Source organism: Anser anser, assembly GCF_964211835.1.
Source record: "Anser anser genome assembly, chromosome: 1".
NCBI lineage: Eukaryota > Metazoa > Chordata > Aves > Anseriformes > Anatidae > Anser > Anser anser.
The window spans coordinates 147,069,903-147,086,888 of NC_139720.1; the positions used below are offsets into that span (position 1 = coordinate 147,069,903).

Sequence of the window (16,986 nt, forward strand, 5' to 3'; positions counted from 1 at the left end):
ACTGCTTTTGACAAAGCGTTGTCTCTAACCATGTCCCTGCCTCTTTCATTTGGGCTGTGGAAAGAGATCCCACCTGGTCTGGGTTGGGCTCATCTCCTCCCCGGCAGATGCTCCTCTCCTGTTTGCCATTTAAAAATCTTGGCAAGTGTTTCTTTGAGGAGTCAGATAATAAAGCTGCTTCGGTCTCTCCCTGTGATAGCAGTTCCTTTTTATGCAAAGTTTTCAAAAGGTTCACTTCTCTTTTTCTACAGTGTGGTTTACCCTAAAACCTGGTTGATCTCTGAGAGCTCCTTTCAGCAAGCCACAGACACCTCTTGCAAGCCTGCAAAAGCCTCCTACTTGTTTTCTGAGGCACAATGCAACTCATTCTGTTAAAAGAAAAAAGAGGGTGAGTATATAATATCTTTTTCAGAAGGTCTATTACATTGTTATCTTTATGTGCCGCTTCATTGGATATTATGAAAACACAGAGATAAGCACTGATAAAGTGCTTTTCTGCCAGCCACTGGTACTCAAATCTCTTCACGTGGCTCTGTAGACCTACCTAGGTGGAGAGACCTCTGTTCTATCAGTTTCTCCTTGCAGATGGTTTCTCCAGAGCAGCCTGTGGGTCGGTGTGCATGGAGAAGATGAAGCCATAGGACAGCTATGGTAGTTTGTTTTGGAGCAGGCCCTTGGGGTCTTCCCCCGGAGGGTGATGGCAGAGGAGGGCACACAGCTAGTCTGAAGGGTTGGGGGTGCTTAGGAGGGTGATAGAGAATGAGCTGACAGCAGGCACAGACGTGCGTGTGTGTTGCGGGGGAGGCCTGTCCGGGAGCCAGGCAGCTGCTTCTGCCAGCACCAGGCAGGGTACCAGCTGCTCAGAGACACCACGCACACCGAGCTGTGGGCCCTCTCCTCCATAGCTGGGCATTTATTCAAGTTGCTGAGCACATGTTGCAAAATATCCCTCTCTTCCTTTATTATGGGAACTGGTTGCACTACCATAGGTGTCCACGGCATCTTTGGCAGGGATATGCCTCGGAAAGAGTGTTAGGCAGTGATGCTTAAGCTGTTCATTTAGCCAAAGCAGATTGAATCACCACTGGCCTCAGCTCTCTTTACTTCTTCTTGGCATCCATTCTTCTTAGAACTTTTTCTCTGTTGCATTTTTACCACACGAGGTAGTTTAAAAGCAAAAGTACTACTTTATGTTCCTGTGGAAGCAGAGATGCTTCCTTCATCAATCTGTAATAAAAAAATAGAAAAAGCCAAACTGAGCCCCACTTCTCATATAATGTGCCTGGAGGTGCTAGACCTCGTTTTTCCTTTGCCAGGAAAGAGTTCAACTCTCCATATCTTTTTTATTCTTTTATTTTTATTTTTTTTACCCCAAGATATGTGGAGACTGCTTTGCCAGAGTCCACCAAAAGGGACCTGACCCCACGGACAGGAGCTGACAGCACAGGTTTGTATCTCAGGCACTTTCAAGGTACTGATGCATCAGCACATGCTGCTATTCAGTGCTTCTCCACAGCTGGGAAAATGCCTTGCTGGTGTGCCCAGCCAACACTTTACAGATGTATAGTGATCTCTGTGTGAGCACAAACAAGGCTGGAATAGCTGAGTGCTTGAAACGTCTCCTTTTTGTCAGTGCTTCAAAAGCCAGCAGCTCCTGAGCTCTGTTTTGCCCACTGCCTCCAGCATCCTGTCTCTGCAGTGACGAAGGATGTGGTCGCCCCTTCTGCATCCTCCCTCATACACCTGGAGATCATCAGCACCTTATTATACACGTATCTGGGCAGCACATCTTGAAGAGTCGCAGTCTTTGACGGGAAACTGTCCTCCTGTCTGTTATGAAGCTGGGGGGACACTTTATACCCCAAGTGCTGCATTTTAGCATGTTATTAATATTTGTGAACATACTGAAGTCAAAGTAAAAGCAGGAAGCAGTAAAGCTCTATCACTTTTTCCAGCTCATTTTGTCAGAAATATTTTTAGCAGTTTGGCACACGATGTTAATATCACAGGACTTGGCTAATCCATTTGCATAAACAGGCAGCTTGACTCATTATAAATCAATTAAGCCAGTACAGCCCCACTGACACAAAGGTCCACATTACACTGCCTTTGCACATTTTTGTTGTGTGACTTGGTAAAAAAACACGGGATGGTGTGGTTCCTGAACAGCAACCTGATTCTGACCAAAACGTATCACTTTTTAGTCATATTTATTAATTGCTGCTACTTGCATACTTATTGTAAATCACTGTTAGGCTATAAATACCCCTATCACATTCTACATTCATCCAGTAGAGGTGAGTTCCCAGCTTGAATTTTGGAGCAAACAGTTTATGATATGCCTTTGTTGAGGGAAAGAAGATCCTCTCTCACATTTATTGACTTCTTACACCAGCATTTCCTGCTTGTGCAGGTTTTTACAACACACAGTAGCACCAACAACATGCAAATGTGGTCTGCAGTGTTACAGAGTCTGTAATTTTATTGATTACGTTCAGTTTTAAATTATGGGGTGGAAAACCTAATCCGCAGCACTCAGGACAGTATAGTATATGGTCTGCAAATGAGGTATAAATGCTGCTCTGCTGCTCCCCATTAATGTTTTTTGCACAAGGGTGAATTATTACAGAAGGGGTAAGGCAATGTGAACTGGCCTTCCAGTTATAAACTATTATAATCTGGCTTCTCAGTGGGAAATAAAAATAGGAAAAATTAACGTGGTTGAAAGAAACACTTTTTTTTTTTCTTTTTTCTGGTAAATAGCTGTGTGCATAGCGAATATTTCTGCAAATCAAAGAAAATGTGCTTTGATTGCATTCAAGACCTTTTTGTGTTTTCTTTCTGTAAGTGAACTAGCAAATAAGTGCTCTGATTGTAATGCTCATGAGGAAGGTAAATCCCAGAGAAGCGTATGAGGAGTGAATGCTGATTTGTGAAGGGGATACGCACACAGAAAACCCAGGGCCAGTGATCACTCTGCTCTACCCAGAAATTGTGAAAGCCTCCATGTAAACATCATAGGTAAGAAAATCACCTCGAATGGTGGGCACAGAACACTTGACTTATTACGGTGTTACAGACAATATATTTTATACATAATTTCTGTTTTAAATATTTCTGATTAAACAGAAACAGAATTTTAGAGGTTTTGCTGTCAATGTTTTCATCAGCATAATGCAAGAAATTTTAACACTTTAACTTGGGGAGTCTCTTGAAGGTTAACAGTGATATCTAAATGCGTATTAAAACTCATATAAATTTATAAAAATAAGCACAAGAACACTTGAACAGCAGTGGCAGATTTCATCAGCCTTTTTGCTGAATCCCACAGCTCTCAGGATCTGGCAGGTGTGTTTCCCGTAGAAGCCAAAGCTAATGCTACCAGATCTGAAGTACTTCCTAATGGGATTTCTCTCCATACCGACAGATGCGCAGCACTCCTATTTACTGAGGAGGGAGAAGGTTTGGAGCTGCCACCATCAAGCACCTCCTCTTCTGATATCTCTTCATGAGGTAAGAAGCGGGGACTGCTCAGAAACTTCCCTTCAGCGTTGTCTTTGGCTTCTTGCCCTCTGCAAAATGCGTAGGCAGCATCTCGCTATGGCTGAGGGTGATTTCCTATTCAGGGCTTAAGTGCGAAATAGGGGGGTAACTATTGATCCACGGGGACTTGCATCGCAATGGTGTCTGCTAGGGAAAAAAACTTATTCTTTCATGTTATTAAGATGGTATATACAGGCAGCTGAATTAACTATTTCCGAGAGAGAAACTGTGGCCTTTCACCATGTGATTCATTTCCTCTGCTATTTTGAGGGGGCTTGTTGACATGTATAACCTCGTTCACAAAGGCAGGCAGCAGCCACCAGTTTCAGTTGACCTCAGCAAAAGCTACAAAGTGTTCAGCTCTTCTAAAAAATAAGGTAATTAGAGCACAGTATGGGGAACGTTTATGCCTTGCCACTAGCTTTTTGCCTGTAAAGGGAGGTGTCGAGCTGGGTTATCATATTCGGCTGAGTTATCATATTGATTATTTCTGAATAGATTGTTTGCTTCTTTCCTTTAAAGAGCCAATCAGCCCGTTAATTTTGTATGAATCCAGAGAAGCTGATAATTAGTGAAATATAAGTAAATAAGTCATTTTCTGCCAAGACTGCATTTGGAAAAGGTATTTCTTCAAAAAACTTGGCAAACTAAAGAGGATCTTCCTTTTCTTTTCTTCTTCCCTCTTCTCCTAGTTCCACCTGGTGTTTCTGCGTGGTACTGTTTTCTTCAGCTGTCTTCAATGTTAAAGAACTCAGAAGTTACATCAAGGGTGCTAGATACTTATGTGCCTCCCCATAAATCAGTTTTCTTTGAATATTTCAGACTGCTTTTTCAGCTCACATTGCTGGGAAACACCAGTTCATCTGTTAAGTGCCTAACACAGGAAAAATGAAGTATAAAATCAGAGAGGACTGGGAGCAGAAGGTTCCTTGGTAAGGTAAGTTGTAGTGTGAACTGGAGGTACTGTGGTCTCAGGTATTCCCAAGCTGTTGGAAGATGTGGCACCATATAACCCATTTCATTCTCTCTCTGGTGCTGCATTAAATAAAAAGGCAGCACATTTTTGTATAGTAAATGTTGTCATTTCCACCTTTCTAACACTTGTCTACTGAAAACGCAGCATTCGTGCTCTGGAGCTGTTATTACCAGGCACTTAGAGAACACGAGTACTGCAGAGTTTTTCTAGAGATGAGCAATTTCTGAATTTTAAAGACAAACATATACAGGAGAAGGATAAAAAGAGAGGAAGAAGATAAATACCACATCTCTCCCACTCCTCTTTGTAGGCATTGTGTAAGTAATTATGCCAAATGACCGAGGGAAAGAGCCATAGCTGTGGCGAGTGAAATTTTGCAAGTTACTCTGTAGGGCATGTTTCTCTAGGTGCCTTTGGGGACCTGTCTGGCTCCTCCTCTTCCTCGGCTTGACATTAAAGTCAAGTAAACACAAAACTGTTTTTGTACACATCAAGTCAGTCAGTTGGGGCGCTCAGAAAATACTGAGCCATGCCTACTATTCCTCCAAGAAATAAGTACTGTACAAATCCTTTTAGCCCTGGATTGGAGGCTGGCAGATACTCATTCTAGGAATTAAGTCCTTGCAAGATGCCCAAAAGCTGCCCATGAATCAAACATCAGAAGATCTCTTCCTACGTAACAGGCCACATGGTAATCCTGGCAAGTGTGCCCTTATCAGAACAGAACTTGTCCCTTTATTTATTGTTCATGAAAATATTACAGTGTCTTCAAAAACATATTCTGTAGCAGGTAATCTAGCATAGGAAAACAAAAATGCATATGTCTAATTATAAGAGACACTGTAAAGCTGCTGTAGTGGCACACCTCTTTAGCAATGGCAAAGTACTGCATTATAGATTAAAACAACACAAACATTACAGTTTGTATAGCGTTTCACTTTTATTGGATGTATGTTGCTAAGAAACAAAATTGAAATATCTCTTTTGAACCTGAAGCCTCTTGGGAGCGTGGTATTGCATACATAGTGAATGTTTTTCACTTTAGGAAGGATTAAATGGTGGGCCAGGAGAAGCAGGAGGGTTCATTAGTATTGCATGTTTTCCAATCCACTGCCAGTGAACCCAACTATTACAGTAGTAAAAGCTATGTAAGGAGCTTCAGCTTGTTCTGGGATGAAGTGTTGACAGCTGCTTGTTTGAATATTAATACAGTCTATTGAGTTATTCCCTGCCTGTATTGTCTGTAGCTCGAAAGACTTCTCTGTGTATTGCGTCTTTATGTTTCTAAGTACATGCCTATCTGCAGAGATGGTACCCGTTTTGTTCCTAGAGATGGTACGCCTCATTATAGAGAAAATTACAGCCTTGTGCTCCATTAAACATTTATTTTGGCAGCATTGTTGGTTGCTGTTTTCCTTCTTTGATTTAAATAAGTCAATGCTGATTGAAAGAGCACGTGTTTTCTCTTATGCATGGTAATTAATCATTATTCTTCCCAACTTTTACAAATAGAAGTCAAAGTAATTCCTGAACCACATGAAAGAAAATAAAAGTTAATTCTCCTTTCAAAAAAACCACATTTGTTAGGTCAAAAGCATGATACAGAAATGAAAGATTTTGTAGTCCGTAGTATTCTTCCAATTCATAATTTAGCTGCAGATGGCTTGTTAATTTGATGATGCATCGATTAATTTTCAGTGCAGTAGCAGCTTCTGTGGGCTGGTTGTGCTGGTTGAAGTCTGAGGAAAGCTCTAATAATTTAACCATTCAGAACAGCAGCACCCAGCCCTTCTGGTGATGGGCAGCCTGGAGTTTTTGTCTTGCCACACGTGGGAACCACCACCAGGGCACCTGCACTGCTTCGTGAACACGAGCAGAGCTGCTGTGCTCTACAGCGCTGGCCAGGTACATGCAGGAGGGGCCTCCAGGAAAAACAGGGCTCTGGGCAAGCCAACTTCCTTGGCTGGCTGCTGCATGCTGAGTAGCTGAGAAACCCTGATGGAAACTGGAAATATTAATCATCCCCAACTGAAATGTGAGGGCCTGCAAATCTGAGAAATCAGGATGTTGAGTTTAAGTTACTAGCGACTTTAATCTGGGCCTTTAAAAACAACTGCAGTGCAAGAAGATTAAACAACTAATTCTAAACTCTAAAAAAAAAAATAAAAAAAAAATAATTGGGAATATATAGATTAACCATGGCAATCTCTTCCTATTCCCTGCTGTGGAATTCTGTAGAGCATCTGGCCTGGCACTTCGTTAGTGGTAGGACAGTGATGGAGTAATCTACCTTCTCCCAGTTGTGACAACAAAAATCATAACAGAGGAATAACTTGATGCCATACCTGGCCTCTGCTGTCTAGGTGGTCTTGCTGTGACGGCACGACATCCAGCTTTGCCAACTGAGATGCCTTCACCCTGCTGCTGCAGTGTATTGGTAGTCTCACTAAGTATCCCAAGAAGGTACTTAGTCAGATATCCTCCAAGATCCTGTTAATTTTACATGTGAGTTGGTGGGAAGTATTAGTGTAAGGGAATAACACAAAGAAACCAATGAGCTGGAAAAATATCTTGATGAATGGGCTAAATGAATTCATCACTGACAGAAGTATCTTTCCATTTTTAAGAAAAATACGAGTGTCTAAGTGAAGGCAATTTAATGAAATTTATGATCCATGAAGAAGAGAGAAGAAATAGAATGTATTTTTTATCAGTTTACAGATCTGTAACTGATTCCTAGACAGGGCAAAGGCCTAACAGGTGTCACTGTCCTTGTGACCTGAAAAAGTTATTCGGGTCTAGAATAATATTCCTCTTCAGCCTTTGATACCATCAGGCTGATTTCTACTTGCATAATTTATGCATAAGTTACTGCACAGAATTTAATCTCATAAATGTTTGAAGCTTTTTTTTCAGCTTAAAAAAAAAAAGTTATAGTTAGAAGCTGAAGTTTTAATTTTATAAAAGTCCAAAATGCACCTTGAAACCCATGTAAAACGAATGGGTGTTGTATAATCACATTGGAGATGTGGTGCTTTATCAGGAGGGCTGGACATGCAGGGAAAACTGCGCAAAAGGTGACATCTGGCCTGCCAGCATCCACATCTTTAAAATACCCAATCTACACAGAATGTGATAAAAATTGCATCAAAACCACGGTGGTTTGATAGGCTGGTGTACCAAAGCTGGCAGTGGGCACAGTATATTTTTTGGTGGAAGAACCATTTTAATTCCCAAGTTTATTGAATCAAAACCACAATATCATGCAGAATGTATGGAGTTTTAACATTGATCTGTCATTTTTATGGTCAAAATTCTTTGGATTTTTTTTCATTTCAGAGTTGTTTTTTCATGAAGATATGTTGAATGCATTGGCGAGGTGCAACGGAAGGGGCAGGACATCCAGCCAGGGCTGTCGGGGAAGATGAGGCAGAGCTGATGTAGGGCTACCTAAACATCTGCTGCCATTCAGCTGTGCCGTTAGGCACACGTCTTTCTGACCTGAGGCCAACATGATGAACATACCTGTAAGGACACAGTGGAGGTATATGGATGTCCTTCTTTCCTTCCTTGTTTCAGTGTTGTTGTTAAACACAAAGCAAGCACAGATCTGTTTTCGGTGTTAAAATAGTGTCAAGAGAAATGTAAAGAACATGTCCTCCTCCAGTGGTCATTTAAGTTGGCCCTGAAAAAGAATCCAGAGTCCGCCTAAATGGATTTTCTATAATTGTCTTATATGGGGGATCTCAAATACATGTCCCAGAATGACGCTGGCTAGGACGGTCACACGTGTGTTGCCAGGGCAGGTATCATCACAGCCTACATACCTTGAGGGCAGTGGTCCTGCTATAGTTTCAATAAGGATTTTCAGCCACTGATTCTGTTCCATCTCCCTTTTGACAGACAACAGAGAACTTACTCCACGTGTGTGCAAGGCTTCTACAATGGAAGGGAACGTACATGTAGATAGATAGATCTAGATCAAAAATCTCCTCTCCAGCCAAAGGAACAGACAGAAGATCCCATCATCAAACTTGTCCATTTTGCAGAAATGTTACCATGGCCTGAAATCAGTTTGGTAATTTTTGCTACCTACACCACATTATTTAAATCCAAACCAGGAAAAAAGGACAGAATTGACAGCTCCCAGCCTTCCCTCCTTTGAGTGTTAATATTATTCAGTTCAAATATCCAAGAACACCTTTTTTTTGACTCTAAATGTAAATAGCTCAAATAATGTAAGCATAACCGAATGATCATTTAGACATTGAGAGAAAATGTAATAGTGAAAGTGGACTGCTGTGCCTTCTGCCACAAGTTTAATTACATCGACTCATTCTGAAATAATAACAGTGCCTAGCATTCCTATAATGCCTTACAGGTTTTTGAAGAATCATACAAACAAGAGCTACCCATTGCTTGTTATTTAGTAGGCAAGTGTTCCCAAGCTGTGTAAACTGAATAGTTTTTGTGCTGTACACCCTTACAAACAGATCAAGAATACAAACGAGGATTGAGAATAATTTCTGTATAATCAAATCACATTTAGTGGAAGACTGGTAAAAAGTTAGCCATTTTCAATACTAGCATGTAAATGCATGAAGGCAAAGCTGAAGGTGTAACATCCACACACTGTCACCAGAAAATGCCTTTGAAATCAACTTAGATACAGCCACAGACAGCAAAATCTCTCAGTCAATTGTAAAATTGTTATAATTAAGGACAACAAATCAATACTTTGGAATGCTTTGATAGCCTTTGCTCTCCTGTAAGAGCATTTTACCTCTTTGAGTCTCTTCTTGTCTGCAGGTTCTCTTCAAAATTAATGCATCAAGAAGGATTTTTTTTTGTCCACCATGGGAGTGAGGTCTCTTCCAAAGCCTGAAACAGGAATTGTTTTCCAGCTGTCTCCTCAAATACTCGAACCAAGGAATGCATGGCAAAATGGGCTACTCCATCACTGGGTGTAAAGCAGCACCTCTGCTTAAGAACCGTCCTAATCACATTACTTAATGAGTTCACAAATAATCACTTTACAGTTATAATCTGAAGCTAGATGTTTTGGCAGCTGAGACAGGAAATTAATAAAAACTACATTTCTTTAAAGTAAACCAAAACTTGTTACATGTTCTGTATCTCTTTCCATTCCTTTTTATGTGTTTTATCCCAGGCTTCTGAAGGTTTCATCTTTTTTTCTATATTTCCAAAATTCTTAACAATCAGAGTATTTCGTTACTTAATATTTAATGTAATATTTCCCATGGTCTCTTTGGCAAACAGATGAAGTGTGTGTGATAATTCTTTTCCTTTCATTTCCATCAGGCCTTGCCTAACTCTCATTTAGGCTGAGGCACAGAGCGTATAAATATGTGCTAAATTTTTAAGTGTGAAAATGCTTCTCTTGATATCAGAGGTGATGCAAACACTCAGGAGGCGTTTTTTCTAGTTGGAGCCCAACTGGTAAGTCCCTCCCTCCTCTCCACAGAAGTGCACTTTTACGCATCTCTAGTCCCTCATGTAATTTCTTGACAAATCTTTCCTTCTTTTAATCCTTTCCTCCCTTCCTTTTCCCTCTTTTTCACTCACCTCCTTTTCTCCCCATCTCTCTTGGGCTCCCCATGTCCTCCACCCTCCCCTGTGTCCCGCGGTGAGGCAGCCCTCCAGGAGGGAGCTCCCGCACCTCCTTCCCCTCGCAGTGGCTCTCCATAACATTGCCTCAGGTTTAGCTTCTGCTTCTCCACGACGGCAACCCTCTCCTGTTCCAGGTGGATTGCAGCAGAGGCTCGTCGTAAGTGTGTCAGTGATTTCTTCTATTGAATAATAAACGTTTTGCACATCTGCACCTTTTTAAAGCTGCACCGGTGTCAAGGGAGCCTCTCGTCATCTTTGGGTGCTGGTTCTCCCAGGTATTTTCCCTGGTTTGGGGATATGCAACTGGGAAACTCTGGGAGGCTTGGTGACAGGTCGGTTTGGCTGCAAGCCCTGCGTGACCAGAAGCAAGGATGGATGGGCAGCGCCTGTCTAGTCACGGCGGGTCCTCTGGGTTTACACTGATGTGAAGAGAGCGCTTTCTGCTTATGTGTTTTGACAGTGATAAGGCAAACTCTTCACTTCTGAAAGGAGGAACCTGAGATGCCGAAATGCTTCCCATTACAGATTTACCAGCACTTCCCTCTCCTTGACGAAGCCTTTTATCCTTAAGGTTCTCCGTTACCTCTTTCCTTAAATTAACAGTACTACTCTGGAGAAAGCCCAAGACCTTGATACTGTATTTCACATGCCTCTAAGCATCAGTATTATTTAGAGTTTAAAACTGGTGAGTTTGGATTTTCTCTCCACAAGGACGTGGGTTAGATTACTGGACGTTACTCAATAATGACCTGACCGTATCAAGAGCTTGCCTTCAGCTTTACACTTGCTCCTTCTAGCCTTCAGCAAGACAAGAGATCCAAGGCTTTTCTCATACTGAAATTTAGTGATTTTTGCTGTACGGTGGCTAGATTAACCTTACCACAACAGGGCCCTCATCTTGCTGTGTATGTCAGGAGTTATTTGTAGGGCCGTAAAGCCGACAGCAGGATCGCGTGCAGCCCTCCTGACACAACTCACAGAAATTCAATTCTGAAGGTGTCACCTGAGAGAGGAATAGGAGGGCTTCGGTAAGCCCAGGAATAGAGGTTGTGAAAAGCAAACGTGCTGTGTTACACCATGGGCACAGGAAAGCTGGGATCTGGTGGTGGACCACACATGCAAATTCTCCTTGGTAAGACTCCCATTTACTTCAACAGTGGCTTCTGGCTTGAGCAGGGCCGTTTCATCGCACATTAGTTAAATGTTAATTAAATAGGGATCTTTCCAAAGAAATACTTTGAACAAGCAAGGCTGAAGAGCGGGGCTTCTCCCGCAGCTTCTGAGCAGGAGGTCTGTTCACACCCCGCACATCCAAGCGGCAGCGCCTTATTTTGTAACACCCTCGTGTTGTTACTACACGACGGCGGGGGCACAAACTCCAAAACCCGGGGTCCAGCAGGACGCGGGCACACGATCGCTTTCACCCCTTTGGGACGGGGACGGGGAGGGGGAGCGGGGCGGGCGACAAGCGACACCCCGCCGCCCCGGCAGCCCCCCGCGGGGCTCGGTGCGGGGATGCGGGGCACGGTTCCAGCGGGATGCGCTGAAGCACCGGGGCTTGCGCCGGGCACCGGGGCTCACCCGGCCCCACCAGGGGGCGCCGCGCCGCCAGGGATGGCGGGGTCCGCCCGCGGCCCCGGCCCCGGCCCCCGAGCGGGGGTGGCCCGGCCCGGACAGCCGTGCCCCGCCGACCCCCGCCCCGGGGACCCCGTCGGGGCTCCTGGGCCGGCCTTCGGGGACCCCCCCCCCCGCCCCCAGCTTTCCCCGAGGGGACCGAGCCCCGGCGGGGAGGGGGTGGGGGGTGGGGGGGAGGCGGCCAGGCGGGCGTCCCCCTCCCGCTCCGCTCCGCTCCGCCGGCATCGCCGCGGCTCCGCACGGCGCTGGGCGCCGCCACCGGGGCCGCCCCCCCCGGGGTCTCCGCCGCTGCTGGGGGCAGCCCCGCCGCCGTCTCGCCGCGCACCCCCCCCCTCCCCCCCCCCGGCGCCCCGATGGCTCTCGCAGCGCCTCCACCGGGGCCCCCCCGGCGGCGGCGGCGGTGCTGGCGGCCCTAGGGGCGTCGGGGCCCGGCGCTGCCCCGCGGAGGGGAGGCGGAGGCGGCGGCGGGGCGGGGGCGGAGGCGGAGGCGAGGGGGCGGCGGAGCGGCGGCGGAGCGGGAGCCGGCGGCGGCGGCGGCGGCGGCGGCGGGGAGGCGGCGATGGACGAGTCGTCGCTGCTGGACCTGCTGGAGTGCTCCGTGTGCCTGGAGCGGCTGGACACCACGGCCAAGGTGCTGCCGTGCCAGCACACCTTCTGCCGCCGCTGCCTGGAGAGCATCGTCAGCTCCCGGCACGAGCTGCGCTGCCCCGAGTGCCGCATCCTGGTGGGCTGCGGCGTGGACGAGCTGCCCGCCAACATCCTCCTCGTCCGCCTCCTGGACGGCATCCGACAGCGGCCCCGCGCCGCCGGGGGCGCCAGCGGCAGCCCCAACGCCGCGGCCCCCGCGTACCCCCAGCCCGCCGCCGCCCCCAGCGCCGTCGCCGCCGCCGCCGCCTCGGCCGCCGCCAGCCTGCGGGAGCTGGCGGCCGCCAGCCGCAGCGCCCTGCTGGGAAAGGTGGGTGCCGAGGGCGGGGAGCGGGCAGCGGGACCCCCGGTGCCCGCCCGGGCTCGGGCCGTCCCGTCGGGGATGGCCCCGGGGGCGGCCGCCGCGCACCGCGGGCGTCGGTCCCCCGGCGGCCGGGAGCCCCCGGAGGGATGGGGGGGGACCGGGGGGGCTCCGCGGAGCCGGTCCGGGTGTCGCGGGGTCCCGGCGGTGCTGTCCGGCCCCGCTGGGTGCAGCGGGATGCGGCCGTCGGGGGGCGGCTTTGCCCTGCCCGGGGGGCTCGGTGCGGTGCCGGGGTGCGGTGCGGGAACGGGCGGAGCGCTGCGGGGCGTGCGGTTGTGTCCTTCAGACCTGCCCGCAAAAACCCAGCTGCTTTTAAAATCGATGCCCAGGGTAGCATTGAGACGGCGGGGCCGGGATCAGTGCCTCCTCGTGAGCCGTGTCGTGTCGGCCCGTAGGGTGACGTTGGCCACCGGACCCCTTTGGGAGACTTGGGCAGGGAGACTCTGAGCACTGGCAACTTTATCTGCTCCCTAATGCCATATATATATAGTAGATACATTGAATTATCTTTGATATCTTCCGTGGGATCTGCTTGAGCCGTACTTTAGCGTACAGGCTTTTGACTTGGAAAGGTCAACGCAGAGATTCCTCCCGAAGTTATATCACTACGGTGGATGTTTCAATTAATTAATTTCCTTTTATTTTTTTCCTGAGAGAAATGACTAGACCTGTGCTGGTGTTTTGAAGTTTCGCCTACAGGAAATGATGGCAAATGCCATACATTGTTCCGTAAAATTCAATTTTGGAGGCTGAAGTGAAATATGCTCGGTAATATTTCTGGAAGGGTAGATCTTTATTAGGTTGCTTGGAGTGCAGTGATGTTCAGCTATTTCACAATGATTTGCCAAGTTTAGAGAAGAAGCAAGGCGGTGGGACACCACCCTCTGCTTTTTTACCCGTTTGTTTTTAGGGACACGCGTTGCAACTCGACTTATGCTTTGTCATAGCAGACAGCTCTTGTCATCTTGAGTTTTGTCCGGTTTGATTTCCAGGTAGTCCTCTCGGTGGGAAGTAGGGTCTGCGTGGGGACTTACTGCACCTGCACGATTCCTGTTGCAGAGGCAGGGTTTCTTGGCACCCTGACCAAGCTTTTGTGAACATCCCGCAAGACAGCCTCTGGTTTTTATGCCTTCAAGACCTCGTTACCACAGGGGGTGCACCTCTAAGGAAATGCTTTGGGGGAGAACTTGAGAGTAATTTTATACCGTTGTGCAATTTGTCACAGAAGTTGAGTTGTTATTATTTTACCATAAACAGGGAAGGCTTTAAGAAGTCGCTTCCCTAACCACTGCTGCAGATACCCTACAGCAAATAAAACCCCATCAATGTTCTATCGCTTTCTGACTTTGATTGAGTGGCACTTCACTTCTGTCGCGTGTTTCCGTGTGGGTTGCCATCCATCTGAATTTGATAGAAAGCAAAGCTACACGTGACCTTAGAATCACATTTTGGCTTTTATGGTTAACAACTGCTGCCTTCGCCTGCTGGGGCTAATGGGCGATTGTGGGGCAGTGGGTCTGCTGGGGCAGGGTGGCTCTGAGGCACCGTTTGCTTAGCCTTTTGACTGACCGCGCAATTTTATCCGGGAAATCAATGCAACGTGCTTGAGCCTTACAAGGTTCATTACAGTGAAAGAAAGTCTGAACTAATCTGCTTTTAAAAAAAGCAGCAGGGGAGAATAATCCTCCTTGGAGCTGCTGATACAGCTGATTGCTGAGCTATGCTGGAGGCAGAGTACAGCACCTCTCTTTACCAAGCAATGGATGGTACAAACCTGCCCAGAATTTGGCTTTTTGGGGCTGGTACTGAAAGGCAGGACTGTATCCCTTTCAATCTTATATTGGTCTTTGACAGCTTAGATCTCTCAAAGAGAGCTGAAGTGATTCTTTCTGTGTTTTTTTTTTTCTTCTTTTTTTTTATTAATTTCAAAAATTGCCGTAGATTTGCTGCCTGGGGCTTAAATGCAAATCACAACTATTTTACTAATTAATAACTTTCATTGTAGGTTGCTCAGTGTATAAAATGGGACATGCCATCATGGGCTTTTTGGTTAGGAAGGAAACTGCTAGTCGTGAAAGGCAGTGGCACGGAGCCAAGGTCACTTCTATCAGACTTCAGTCTTGCACAGATCCTCAGACCGATATGTTACAATCACACCAGGGATATGTTTCAATGAGAATTTTAATTAACCTTAGAAGACAGAGCAGAGCCAGCTTGTGCATTGCTATTATGTCTGTGTTTTGCCACTGCACATCTTACACTTCAGGGAAGTCTTCTTTGCATAGATGGCATTTTCTAAAATCAGTGAACGTTGTTTAACACGTTCATTTGGCAAAACTCTGGGGGGGTTGTATTTCTTTCTCTGGACTTCGGCGGTTCTTTACTGGTAGTTTAACATGGACTCAGTCTCTCCAGAGTGCTGAAACGTGGCGTGAGAGGGACCGGGGATGAACTGCAACCGGGGCTGTTCGGATAGTTGACTGAGACCATTCTTCAGCAATACTTCAGAAGTACTGCAGGTGCTTTAAGATACGTGGTATGCATCTCCAGCGTGAGAGGCCTGGAAATGTTGTTTCCCTACAAATGCAGGCTTCAAAGATATTTGTGATTCTGCCGACATGCAGCAACGTGTGCCCTTGATAAGCCAGCTACTCTCTTAATTTCAGCCTGCAAAAACAATTGCTTCGCCGCATTTTGGGGAGTTCACCTTAAAGACGCTGTGTAAATGCAGAGTATGATTATAGACTTTATAAAAGGGTCTGAAAGCTGAAAGAACACACTAGAAGAATGAGAGTAAGGAAATCCAGAAGCTGAGTGACCACCCCAGGGGATAAAACGGGAGGCTAAGAGTGGTTTATAATGGTAGTCGCATTACACACAAGGTTATAATTTATTGGCTCCTCTGTTTCCATTACCACTGTAGAACTGCTGGGGGAATTCAGGTTCTGTCAAAGTAAATGGCTCCCTTAGACTGGTGAGGCATTATGGTAAATCTGGGTTCTTTGCTGAACAAGGGTTGGTTGTTTTTTTTTTATTTTATTTTTTATTTTTTTGAAGAAGAATTTTTTTGAAGAAGAAGAATTTGAAGAATTGTTGGAGTTTACCACTTAGAATCTTCTCAGGAGTTCTCAAGGTCCGATAGACAGCTAAATGCATGCAAGTCTTTGGCAATTTCCTCCCAAACCAGTCCTCTTCCACTCCAGGTGCAAAGCTTATTGCCTGCTTACTCTAAATACAAACTGAGAGCAACATCTGTATAAAAACAAAGCAACCTATAAAAGATGTGTCTCGGTTTTCCCAGAAGAGAGAGCATGGCCGCAGTGACAGATACACATGTGGTGCATTACCGGAAGGTGGGATAGGTAACAGCAGACTAAGATGTGCACCTAAGGAAAATGATATGTCAGCGTGCTTCAGCCAAGTGACGGATGGGCTGCGCTCCCGTGCCTTTCACTGGGTGCTTCTCCCACATACAAGATCCGCAGAGCTATTTCATGGGTCCGGGCAGAAGACTGACTGCAATTTGCTAACCCAGGAGGGAAGTCACTAACCTCTGGCTTCACAAGCAGAGCGAGCAGCGGTGGTTTGTTACCTGCTCTTTTCAGTTGCTCCATTTGCAGAAATTGTCTAAAAGAGAGATTGAGTCATTACTTTTTATGAGAGCTCTGTCTCATCCTACACCATCTGTATGTTTTTGAGGTTATAGTGGATCAACTGTTGAGTAGAAGTTGTAGTTTTCCACCGCTATGTTTCCTTATTGTATACACCTTCTGATATGTGTATATCCCACACTGTTAGGCAAGAGAAAGCAGATGAAGTCCTGCTTTTATATGCATCTATATCCGTTGTAAGCACCAGTGGGTTGAATAGGACACATTGTCTTGGGCAGAAGACAATCCTGGACTCAATCTGCAGGACTGTTTCTTCTTAGCAGTGCACAGTATACATGGTCCAATAGACTTACCTTTATTTTGTTCTTTTTCTCAGATTTATTTTCTTCTGGTACTACAGTTTTACTGGCCAATGATTGAGCTTTCTCATCAAGTCATCCAAATAGGACTTATACTCGTGGTATCAAGGACTCTGATCTTGGTGGTTTTTGGTTTTTGGTTTTTTTTTGTGTTGTCTTGCAGATGGTTAAAAAATGTGTTTCAGTGCAGGAGATTAGTAAGCCTCTAAAGGGTATTGTAATGAA

The 16,986-nt window shown here is 46.0% G+C and overlaps 1 protein-coding gene and 1 long non-coding RNA gene across 5 annotated transcripts in view; both read left to right on the forward strand.

The window, feature by feature from the left end:
• Positions 1 to 211: 211 nt before the first annotated feature.
• Positions 212 to 10,294, forward strand: LOC310892509. Of its 4 annotated transcripts, none has more exons than XR_014578188.1 (6): positions 212 to 388; positions 1,377 to 1,447; positions 2,849 to 3,513; positions 4,366 to 4,480; positions 7,859 to 8,063; positions 8,423 to 10,294. It is a non-coding gene; the product is annotated as an uncharacterized lncRNA (long non-coding RNA). The 4 variants fall into 4 exon arrangements; XR_014578189.1 differs by having other exon boundaries at positions 9,329 to 10,294; XR_014578190.1 differs by having other exon boundaries at positions 2,849 to 3,021; positions 3,428 to 3,513; positions 7,859 to 10,294.
• Positions 10,295 to 12,315: 2,021 nt separating this feature from the next.
• SH3RF3 (SH3 domain containing ring finger 3) overlaps positions 12,316 to 16,986 on the forward strand; it is a 237,302-nt gene continuing 232,631 nt past the window's right edge. Inside the window, exon 1 of the mRNA XM_083814690.1 lies at positions 12,316 to 12,740. Within this exon, the coding sequence (XP_083670816.1) occupies positions 12,345 to 12,740 (396 nt within the window). The 5' untranslated portion in view covers positions 12,316 to 12,344. The remainder of the gene's footprint in view (positions 12,741 to 16,986) is intronic.